Here is an 11,346-nt window from a genome sequence, read left to right on the forward strand (position 1 = left end):
ACTTAGTTAGTCAGATCTCAGTGGATCTAATTGAGTACTTCAAACTCCCGTTCGAATTGATCCACTTAATCGCCTTCACGTGGCCTCCCAACACAACACATTGCAGTTGGTGTTCAAGATCGAACATATTGTTCTTGCTGTGCCTCTGTGCCAATGGCATGGGTACTAGTTGATGACACATTTGGGGCCCAAAGGCATTGATGCAGTCCAGAACCTTGAGGACAAGGAGAAAGGAGGGGCTTTCATCTCTCTTCGGGGGTGCGTCACGTAGACTGAGACCTGGTCTGCACTTAGCAATAAATGGGTACCATTGAATCTGGTGATCTTGAACTAAAAATCATCTCATTTGATAGTTTACAGAAGCTGCACTAGCATCACATTTTATTGTGTCAAAAGTGCAAGCAATGATACTAGTGGTCATGCTGGTGTTTAATTGCATGGACCTGCTGGTGCTGAGACCTCTCCACCATTGAAAGGACAAGGGAGTATCGTTGAGGCTGATGTTTTCGAGCTAAGAATCATGCCAGTTTTTAGGTCACAGTAATGTAACATGCACTAGTACAAGAAGATGCTAAATTGCTAATAATCAATAATGAAACATGTGGTCATGGGGGTGTTTTACCTGCACCGACCAGAGGATCTTCTCTGCATCGTTCTATGTGGAACTCCTCTCAGTAGAGATCTGAGGCCATAAAGTCTCCAATTTTGGGTCCCCACCATCGTCGTCATCCTGCTGGGGTCGCATCTGTGAACGTTCCATTTCTACGGCTGAATTTTGTCTCCTTCTTTTAGTGTTACCACCTCTCTCACAGTGACGGCAAAAAAAAAAAAAGGCTCTTGAACGGTAATGGGGAGATTCTTGTGGGCAGGTCGTGGCTCTCGATGCCCACACGTGAGGGCTGTTGGGCCCAGTCCCTTCCTTCCTTACCTCTGTTTTTCAAACGAGAGGAGAAGAGTGGAAGATGTTTTTTCTCTTCTTCTTCTTTTCCCTCCTACTCCGCTGCATTCTCCTGCAGCAGCTAGCCGGTGACGGCGTCTCGGCTGCACCATCAGTTACCGCTCCACCCTTCCGGTGGATGACCCCTCAATGCTACTCGGCCGCTCGCGGTTCTTCTTCCCCTTGAAGAAGAACCAGCCCCTCTTAGAGGGGTCTCCGGATTCTTCTGGCGTCGCTCTTCCTCCTACGCGCAACAGATTCTCCCTCCGAGTCTACCCCTCCATTCTTCTCGTCAGGACCCTCAACCCTTTCCAAGCTAGAGCAGGAATTTGCAGACGTAATGGAAGTGGCAGAATCTCGAAACTCGGAAAAAAAGATTGGGAAGAGAAAGAGGAAGAAGAAGAGAATAAGGGGGTGCACTGTGAAGTGGAAGTGATCTCGTGGAGGGAACGCAGAATTAAGGCTTCGATCACGGTCGAGGAGGATGAGGAGGCCGTCTGGAAAGTTCTCACCGACTACGAAAAGCTCGCCGATTTCGTCCCCAATCTAGTCTGCAGGTGAATGTGTGCTTTCATTCCCCTCGCAGTTCTTTTCTCTTTAGAGCTTCTTTTCTTCTGCTTAATGGAAGTTCTCTCTGTGTAGCGAGAGGATCCCCTGCCCTCATCCTGGAAGGATATGGGTGATGCAGAAGGGAATGCAGAGAGCCTTGTATTGGCATATCGAAGCACGGGTCGTCTTGGACCTTCAGGAGCTAAGTAGTGCTGTAACTCTCTTAACCTTCTCTAGCCTATCATCTGTTTTGTGCTTTTGCCGCTCTTGTCCTCTTTTGCTGGAGAAATTATGCTTATGTTCGATTCAGTTCGCAGTTCTTCTCATCCATTATGTGTTACATTTGAACTGGAATTGTTTTATGCACTCTAACTAGCTTGTCTGCTATGTTTGCAATATATATCGTTATATAATTTAGTTTTTAACTTTAAAAGTCAACTATTTATCATTATGTTGCATAGCATTAAGCAAAATTCACGTGTGATTCATTTCCATATACTTTTGGTTGCTTGCATTTTTGTGACTTGGAACTTGGTCACCAAATGTTCTTTCATATATCTAGTTTTGATCATAAAGAAAAAATGTATTTTGATTGCCTCGTCCAATATGATGCAGGAAGCTGGTAAGGAACTATATTTCCGCATGGTTGATGGGGACTTCATGAAGTTTGAGGGGAAGTGGTCCCTAAAAGCTGGTGTAAGGTAATCTTAAAAGGACAAACTTTTGTTCTTACCGAAGCCAGTAAGAAGAAAGTGCCAACAAATTTTTTTTCTTTCTTCAGCTTCTTCTTAACTGGAAACAATTTCACGTGTTTGTTTCACATTAGTTTACTTTTGTTCATCAATAAGTCCAGGAAACATAATTGATTACTGTACGGGAACAACTACTGAGACTTTCTGTTAATGTCATATTTACTTATGTTTCAAATATTTTTCTTTTCATTCAACCAAGCTTAATATTTTTAGTCCTTGTTTACTGGTTTTCCTTGATTCACAGCCTTGCTTGAGCCATTTGTGCTTCTAATTTTCTGTTTCTTAAGCTCGTTTGCAGGTCTTCTACTACAATTTTATCATATGAGCTCAATGTAATACCAAGGTTCAACTATCCTGCCATATTTATAGAGAGAATCATCAGATCTGATCTTCCAGTGAATCTCCAGGCTATAGCATCTCAAGCTGAAAAACGCTGCGGAGTGAGTAAAACAAAAGTAATTGATGAGAGCATCCTCGATAAGAATTTTAAAGTCCCTATTGTTTCCCATCAGATTCCCGGCCTGCCTTCTTCAGAAAATAGCGAACCTTCATCAAGTGATTCAAGGAGCAACCACACTACACGTAGCCTTGATCCCTTGCTGCCTCCACCTTCTGAAGAATCCAACAGCAGCTGGAGTGTATATGGAAAAGTTTGCAGACTGGACAGGATCTGCATGGCTGATGAAGTTCACTTCCGCAGATGTGATGACCTACTTGTAAGTTAGATTATGAAATGGTCGATGAACTTTTTGTTTGATTCCTTCTATTTTAAATTGCTAATATTCCTAATAGAGGTTATCAAATAATACTCCATCATGAAGGAAAATGGTGGTGTTCATCGAAGTGTGGCTGCATGTATCACCGTGAAGGCATCTGTACATAGAGTGTGGAGTGTTCTTACTGATTATGAAACCTTGCCCGAGTAAGTCTGAATTCTGTTATTTTCTCAGATACTCTTATGTGCAGTTGATTAGCACATAAATCTTTCCCTTCCTTCAATTTGTGAAATTCACAATGGTACATATTGCCATGTAGTGAACATATACTTTTGCTTTTTTTGTCAACTGTGTCCCGTACCTGTGTCTGCATGTCAGTGTGTCAACACTGGTATGGCAGCAATTTTGCTGTGTCCGTGTCACTTGGCATTCCTTTCATATGTCAAAAAGTTATGGTTTCATTGATTTGCAATGTAGGTTACATTTGGCCTCAAATTCACATTGTTGATACTAGAATGATCTCTTCTGATCTTAACGTGTGCCAGTTTGTTATGAAATTTTATTCACAGGTTTGTTCCAAATTTAGCCATCAGTAAGGTTTTGTATCGAGAGAAGAACAAGGCTCGCATTCTTCAGGTATACAAAGCTCATTCATTATATTTGACCTTTGTTAATGAAATACGCACTTTAAAATAGTACATGGGATGTCAGAGACCAAAAAGAAATTTATGGCTCAGAAAGAAACATATGTAGTGAAGTAGAAAACAAATGGTGTCAAAGCACAATAAAAGGCAAGACTAGTTGTGGTAAACTATAATAAAAGCGTGTTGGTTATTTTATGAGACCTCCAATACTTGTGACTAAGATAAAAAACATTCAAAACTGATTATATTTTGCCTTGTCCTATGGGTGACACATCAGCACTACCTAAAGAACATTTTATGTGGTAATCTTAAGGAGATGGTTTTTTCTGGAACACTCTTGTGCTTCCCTCTGAACATATTCATGAGGTATGAAAAATTTAAAGGATTGTTCTTTGGTCTGAAACAAGGTTGAGGAATTTGCTTCCATGATGCACTGAAAGATTGAGAATTTGTCAGCGACAGCAATAAATGATTCTCTAGTTCTGGATTCTTTTGGGCATTCACCACACCTGAAATGTTTGCAGACTTCTTTTAAACCTTTTTTGGACTCTTCTAGGAAAGTATGTTGCCAGATCTTTTCATGATATTTCTCTTTCAAAAATCAGAATGAACCATCCAAGCTGAGGTACAACTCCCATCTTATCCAGTTCAGCTGAAACCCTGTTGCAACTTGGTGGGACAATCTGAATTTGCCATATAAATAATCTTTATTTTAAAGACGCAAAGAGTCATGTGACTCCTCAGCTCTCTAATGACTGAGCATGTGAGAGAGAAACTGCATGGTATTTTTCTGCTTTTGTAATAATGGTTTATTTGATATTATTAGTTATGTGTTAGGTCCATCTCATGAAGCGCACTGGATTCTTCTGTTGGGCATACTAGGGCTTGTTTGTGCTTGACTTTCTATAGTTGCCTAATTCGAACTTCTCCAAGTTGGTGAGACTGTTTTTTCTCTATGTGGGGATTTTTTAGGAAGGATGTAAAGGCTTGCTGTATATGGTGCTTCATGCACGTGTTGTCCTGGACCTGCATGAACAGTTTGAGCAGGAAATTGCTTTCGAGCAAGTTGAAGGGGACTTCGATTCCTTTCAGGGGAAATGGATTCTTGAGCAACTTGGGAATCAGCATACATTGCTTAAGTATGTGGTTGAGTCAAAAATGCAGAAAAATTCATTCCTTTCAGAGGCCATAGTTGAAGAGGTACATTTTTTATCTTTCTGAGTTCATATGTTATAAAACACATCTGAGACTGGTTTCATAAATTTATGCACTTGCACTCAGTGGATGGTTTATGCACAAGTAAGGTCCCTGTTAGGTATCTGGGGCTCAAACTACATTAGAGCTGAGCATGCTAAAGGTAGGCTGTATGACATTGATAATCAAGTGGACAAAGTGATCGTTTTGAGGTTCTTGCATCAACTTGTTTTTACTATTCCACAAACTACTTGGACATTGAACTTGAAATCTATTCTAGATCTTTATATAATGGATTCCACAAAGTGGTCTTTGTGCATCTCTGCTATCATCACTGTAGAGAAATGCACAATATGAAGTGCTTTTATTGACTTATCAGTGTCATCTTTGGTTTCAATTTTTCAGGTCATCTATGAAGACCTTCCATCTAATTTATGTGCTATTCGTGATCGGATAGAAGAATGTGACCCAAGTTCAATAAATTCCAGAATTGATGGACATGATAAATTTTCCAAAACTCAGGTTTATCCAGATGGAAGCACTTTTCAGGTGAAAGTAACGAATGATGTTCAGATCTTCAGAAACGACAGACAAAGAAGAATCCAAAGGCCAAAAATTCCTGGACTACAAAGGAATATTGAAATATTGGAATCTGAACTTAGAAAGTACATAGCAGAACATGGTCAAGAAGGTTTGATGCCAATGAGGAAACAATTGCGTTTGGATGGGAGAGTAGATCTAGAGAAAGCAATAACGCGTATGGGTGGTTTCAGACATATTGCTTCCCTTATGAATCTTTCACTTGCTTACAAACATCGCAAGCCGAAAGGCTATTGGGACAGCTTGGATAATTTGCATGAAGAGGTATGAGGAAATTAAATCAGGAACCATTCATGTGTGTGCACAAACAGTTTTTACTATTTTATCTTCTATCAGGAGCAACTAATGCTTAGTAATTTCTAAATGCTAGCTCCTGGTGTTTCACATCAGTGTTTTGATTATTTAACAATCTGTATCACAGATAGTCCGTTTCCAGAGGAGTTGGGGAATGGATCCCAGTTTCATGCCCAGTAAGAAGTCTTTCGAGAGAGCAGGTATGAAAACAGTCTTTCAAGATAGCACTTTTTCTTGATTTCCTGCTGCATAAATTGCCGACTTTTTTTCTCATGTTCTGTTTTTGCATTTGCTTGTAGTGGTGGAGCAGTTATGTGTAGTAGTTCAGGCTTGGTTTAGTCCTTGCTAGCATTCTCATTCACGAGTATGAGTCGATATATGCAATGCATATAGGCACCTGATTATGTATTCATTTCACAGGTCCTTCATGGTTAGTCTGTCTATTTTAGGTTACGACTCCATGCCGACTGTTCTTCACCTGTAACTGAGGTCTTCCACAATAAGATGATCTATTTCAGCTGGGGCTTGTAATGAAAGATTGTTAGCCTCCAATCCAACAATCAAGCAATCTTTTTTTTTTTGCTCCAAAACTTTTAACTTCTTTGCCTATTCATTTTTGCACATACTATTTCCTTCCAAGCTACTAAAAGCTATGTCACATAGGTACGGGTACGGGTGCTGATACAGGTGCTGGTACGGGTACTGGTTCGGATTATTTTAAAAAAAACTTGGGTATGGGTTATATATATAACATAAAATAAGAATTCAAAAAAAAAATAACACATGTATGATTCAAAATTTATAGTTTTTAAAGAAGAAACTATTGAACAAAATATGAAAATAAAGCTCTATGTGTTTCTCAAGTGTAAATGGTGTAAATAACAAAACTGAAATCCTAAATTTTGGATAGAAATGGACTCGGTCAACTTTGATCGAGCCCTAAATTGGACGGATACAGTCTTGGGTATATTGACCGTATCCGATACTGTTTGAACAGTACCCAAGAGGTGATCGGGACAGTACCAGTACCAGTGTCGTACCTGACCGGTACGGGTACGCTGCTTTTACAGCAATACCCATGTGACAAAGACTAAAAGGTTCAGCTTCCTTTTCTGAATACTAGGCTCATCTCTTCTCAATGATGGGGGATCTTTGGTGGTTTTTTAGCATCTTATCCTCACTGAACATGAATTTGCTCGCACAAAAAATTAAATTGCTTGAATCTTTCCTTAGCCATCATCTTCTGGAATTGCCACCAAATTATCTACTTATCCTTGTTATCTTTCTTTTTGTCCTGTAAACAATTTTTTGTATCTTCTAGTTCTTTCTGTACGTCCAAAACACTCCATAACTAAGTGTTCTACTCGAATATCTGACCAACAGACATCCAAGTGTCATTTTGAATTAATTTTTAGGAATTAGAGCAACATCCAAAACTTGTAATCCTTCAAAATTTTGACGTTTTAATGTGAAACATTCTTGCATTAAATTCACAGGACATGGTCATGCTAGTACTTGTCATAATTTGACTCTCTTTTGGGATGATGAGCCTGTTTGACTATCAACTCAAACCTTGTTACTGCAATAAACTTTTGTTAAGGAGAGGCCTTTTTCATTTTTCCTTTTTCTACTCCAATTTTGTCTAGTTATAGCTTATTGTCTCTATCCCTTTCTGCACATTTTAGCAATGGAGTTTCTGTTAAACCTGCAATTGGAATGTACCTTACCAGGGCGGTATGATCTTGCTCGTGCATTGGAGAAATGGGGTGGCCTTCAGGAAGTTTCTCGGCTCCTGTCATTGAAGCTAAGGCATCCAAGAGGTGTAACTGCTTCAAAACAGAAAAGAAATGACTCCATAGTCGATCAGGCCTCTTCTAGCCCTGGAAGAAAATGTAAAGCATTTGTTTCACAAGATACTCAAAAGTGGCTCATGACACTCAAGCATCTAGGTATCAACTGGGTCGAGTAAATCACTCTCCCTCACCCCCTATGATGATTCAATTCAAGATGAGCGCCCGAACAAGCATTATGTAAATCATATGTATCTCCAGTACCATGTACAGATTTTTTTGTATCCAAAATTCAGCTTAGATGCTTCATTCATCTTCTTCCGGTGGATACTCATCATCAGACGAACCTCCCAAGAAGGATCCCAGAGATTTCCGCAAAATGCTGAAAGATTTATCGTCCTGTTTCACCACATTTGATTAGGTTCATGTAACGAAAAAAGTAACACATACGCTGTCATTGGCTACTTAGTTTCCGCACCAAACGGCAGCCGCTGAATCTTGAAATGGCCACGGTTTTGATTCTAAACCTAGTGTTGGTGGATTTTTTACAGTGCAGGTTTTAAATGCATATATTTGACATACATGACGCGTTTCAGATCCATCTATTGCCATATTTTAAGCCAGAGGTTATTGTGCCTTCTAATTTGAATGCATCTGAAAACCCTCAAAAAGTGAGGATCTCAAGCACACACCACTATTCGTACATGGATATGAATGCCACTTAAGATGCATTTATTCCAAATCAATCATATTCGAAGCATAGCATAGGTATAACTATCTAAATAATCCATTCATGGCATGCATGATAAATTCACGGACTGCATAATCTCTTAATATGGGCATGTAAATACAGCCCCTTGCCAGGTCATTCATTGGATAGATAGCTAGACATCACCTGCATCTACGATAGGCTTCTTTTCTTTTCTTAGGCGAGGAAACCACATCCGAGCAGTGAGGTAACCGCGTTTGGATGGGTGGACCTAATTTCCCAAAAGAAATTCTTCCATACTTCTACTGTTCTACTACTTAAAGTCATGAATCAAACTTGGTGGCAGTTTCCCGTTAAAGCACGTGTTTCCTAACCCAATGTATCGGGTAGGTGGTCCGGTGGAACTCATCTCACGTAAATTTTCACCTCCATCTCCATGTGAACACACCCTTGACTCCCATGGGAGTGAACCCTGAAAGTTAATACCCTCACCCTACGCATCGGTTGGCTTACAGAGGGACTAACTGCCTAACTCATTGGCTTTGAATTCCAACTGATTTCATCACAGCCCAAGCCCAGGCCATTGGGCCAACACCCTCATGGCTTTGCATACGGGGAGTTGCATGTAATCTAAGTCTCAAACAATCCTTGAAAGCTTCAATGTTTACACCCTCCATTTATCCACCTTCCACCCGCCACTTTATACTAGCTTACCTGCATCACTAATAATTTACCATTATTACATTACCCTGACAGCCTGATATGATTGAGGGAATGCTAGATGTCCTTTTTTCTCTTTTTGGGGAACGGTTCAAGAAAACGTCGTAGGATTTAGATACTAATTCTTTGTTACTCTAGGATGGATATCAATGGCCGTATCGAAATTACCTGCTTTTTCTTCTTAAGCGAACACTCAGCTGCTGCAATCTTGTCTCCACAGGCCTTCTCAAGGTTAGCTAACATAGCCTTTTCCTTTTTCCCTATCACAAATCGATCCATATAAAAGTCCAAATCAGAAGACAGAAATAAAAGTCGCAGAAAGAGATCCAGATTGCCCTGAGATTTTTACTCACTCTGTTGTTCGTATCGGACAAATAGCTTCTCCTTTTCATCTTCGTATTTGGAGAATATATCTGCAATGGTCATTTCATGATTTGAAATCTAATTTTGGAATTCATCTCAGCGAGTGATGTTGAAATTCTACATAAGTATGGTTACTTTGAAAAGCCTGCAAATGTTGGGTTCTTTCCTTGCAGAACTTGTCATCAAGTGCTTGAAATTTGGATGCCTCATCCTTCAACGAGTTCTCGCACTGAACAATAACAGGGCAATTAACTGATCGTGTTATATAGTAAGCTAAGGCGTCTTAACCAGTTTTTTTGGACCTCAAACTTATGAAGAAACACATTAGAATTTATGTTGTGCAAAGTGTAAACAGTAGTGACTAAGGGTCTATGGCACTCGATCTATGTAAAGCCAATGATCCCGATTTAATTGAAAAGCGGAAATGGAAAAATATGTGCTCAGCACGACGGGACCTCCTTTGAACTCTTCATCAGAGCTTTCAAAAAGTTTTGCCTGTCATTTATAAAAGGATAGGGCTCAGATTGGGCATATCACTGTCAGAAGTGGAGATCAAACGAGTAAAATGAGCAGCAGGAACTAGATAGTTGCTGCATAGTGCTTACCTATCCTTGTCAATCTTCTGTTTAGCCTCGTCAACCATCGACTTGATATCTGAGGCCAGACTGTCGTAGAAGGACATCTATCAAATCACTTTGCTCATAAAATGAGGAGGCAATACGACTATTCCAAGAAAATTGCTCGAGTAGGATGAAAAGCACATAATTGACAAAGCACGGGTGAAATTGACATAAATTTGTTGCTATTTCTGGTAGCGTATAGCGGCCTACCAAGGGGAAATAGGAGACCACTAAGTTTAGAAGGAAAACCACGCATAATTCTTGTCTTATTGCAGGATAATCAGAAAAAAGAATTTCATTGTTTGAAGCCTATTAGCTCAACTAGCAGCTGCACTGTGTATTGACTAGAGGCATCTATGGAATAAACATTGTCTATTAATCGAATTGAAAGAGACAGACAAAGAAGGTTTTTTTTTTTTTCAATCAGAAGAAGACCACATTGTGCCTATACAATGGAATCCTCTCATATACATCTATTTTCTTTACCATAAAAATTTACAACTTAGTTCGAATAAATTCTCGAAGTATGAGAAAATACTTGCAAATGCACAATACATCTTTATGTCCTTTGCCAAATACGAGGATTTCTTCTTAGAGATTGGTTTCGCAGAAACAATTTCTTTTTCCCGTCCGCGTCCCTATCTTACCCGCAGAGACGGCCCGCTTTGGCCGATGTCACAGTTTTCCTCAGCCTCTAGTCGAGCAATCGCCCCGGTAGAAAGAGTAGGCAAAACCGAAAATCACTGATTTTCTCCCGTTTCACGGTTTTCATTCTCCTCGCGGGCTTTTATTGACAACTTCACACTAGTGTACGTCTAATATAAACTCGGCGAAACAGAATACCATTCTAAAGACACAAACACCTGAAATTTATCGGCCGACGTAGATAATGAAACCTATAGGTAGAGCAACCATCAACACAATGGGGAAACTAACGAAAGAACGCTATCGGTGCAATTCGTAAAAGAACAACAAATTAGACTCGCGAAACACCTGATCGATTTGATCAGAGACCTGTTTCTTTTATCTTCGCTTACTCTAACATGATATCGCACCGATGACTAACACGTTCTTCTGTTCTTCGTCCCAATCCCCTCGTCCGTTACCTCGCTTACCTGGAGATAGTCTCCTCCGTTTTCTTCTGACTGTCCCTCTGTGCCTTATCTTTGATCTGCTGCAACGCTGAGATGATCCCCTTTATATCACTGTGAATCACCAAGAAAATTGTCCAAAGTCGATACTCTCGCTCAGAGATCGAGACAAATGGAAATAAACAAAGAGAGGGGAGAGAGAGAGGTGAAGCCTTGAGAATTCGCGATCGAACGGATCGTCGGCTTCCGCCTTCGTTCCTTGCTCCAGCGACGGATTCCGATGAGAATCGCCAGTTGCTCTCTCTCGCTTCCTGGTGCTCCCTTTGATCCCCGCCATCACCAGAATTTCAAATTCGGTCTTCGCGCC

At 40.2% G+C, this 11,346-nt stretch overlaps 2 protein-coding genes across 3 annotated transcripts; one reads left to right on the forward strand and one right to left on the reverse strand.

Annotated features, from left to right (window-relative positions):
* The first annotated feature begins 867 nt into the window (after positions 1–867).
* Positions 868–7,789, forward strand: LOC116245933 (uncharacterized). 2 transcript variants are annotated; one of them, XM_031617558.2, is made up of 11 exons: positions 880–1,494; positions 1,580–1,700; positions 2,102–2,187; positions 2,537–2,678; positions 2,751–2,954; positions 3,060–3,160; positions 3,524–3,590; positions 4,571–4,798; positions 5,198–5,656; positions 5,814–5,886; positions 7,417–7,789. In XM_031617558.2, exons 1-11 carry the CDS (start codon positions 1,088–1,090, stop codon positions 7,653–7,655), a joined length of 2,127 nt encoding a protein of 708 aa, XP_031473418.1. In that variant the 5' UTR covers positions 880–1,087; the 3' UTR covers positions 7,656–7,789. The 2 variants fall into 2 exon arrangements, with proteins under 2 accessions (XP_031473417.1, XP_031473418.1); XM_031617557.2 differs by having other exon boundaries at positions 868–1,494; positions 2,537–2,954.
* On the reverse strand, positions 7,769–11,336 carry LOC116245934 (uncharacterized). The gene is made up of 8 exons (XM_031617559.2): positions 11,192–11,336; positions 11,004–11,093; positions 9,874–9,933; positions 9,724–9,763; positions 9,404–9,497; positions 9,259–9,318; positions 9,074–9,165; positions 7,769–7,875 (listed from the first exon to the last, which is right to left on the reverse strand). Exons 1-8 carry the CDS (start codon positions 11,314–11,316, stop codon positions 7,783–7,785), a joined length of 654 nt encoding a protein of 217 aa, XP_031473419.1. The 5' UTR covers positions 11,317–11,336; the 3' UTR covers positions 7,769–7,782.
* Positions 11,337–11,346: the final 10 nt, after the last annotated feature.

The sequence above is a fragment of the Nymphaea colorata genome, chromosome 1 (assembly GCF_008831285.2).
Source record: "Nymphaea colorata isolate Beijing-Zhang1983 chromosome 1, ASM883128v2, whole genome shotgun sequence".
Taxonomy (NCBI): Eukaryota; Viridiplantae; Streptophyta; class Magnoliopsida; order Nymphaeales; family Nymphaeaceae; genus Nymphaea; species Nymphaea colorata.

Excerpts from the sequence above, each read along its gene's own strand:
- LOC116245933 (XM_031617557.2), top strand. The coding sequence starts at position 1,088 with ATGCTACTCGGCCGCTCGCGGTTCTTCTTCCCCTTGAAGAAGAACCAG. Across the intron at positions 2,955-3,059 it reads GCAGATGTGATGACCTACTT|GAAAATGGTGGTGTTCATCG; the intron begins GTAAGTTAGATT and ends TCCATCATGAAG. Across the intron at positions 5,657-5,813 it reads TGGATAATTTGCATGAAGAG|ATAGTCCGTTTCCAGAGGAG; the intron begins GTATGAGGAAAT and ends TCTGTATCACAG.
- LOC116245934 (XM_031617559.2), bottom strand. The coding sequence starts at position 11,316 with ATGGCGGGGATCAAAGGGAGCACCAGGAAGCGAGAGAGAGCAACTGGC. Across the intron at positions 9,934-11,003 it reads ACGGAGGAGACTATCTCCAG|TCTGGCCTCAGATATCAAGT; the intron begins GTAAGCGAGGTA and ends CTTCTACGACAG. Across the intron at positions 9,764-9,873 it reads CAGAAGATTGACAAGGATAG|GCAAAACTTTTTGAAAGCTC; the intron begins GTAAGCACTATG and ends TATAAATGACAG.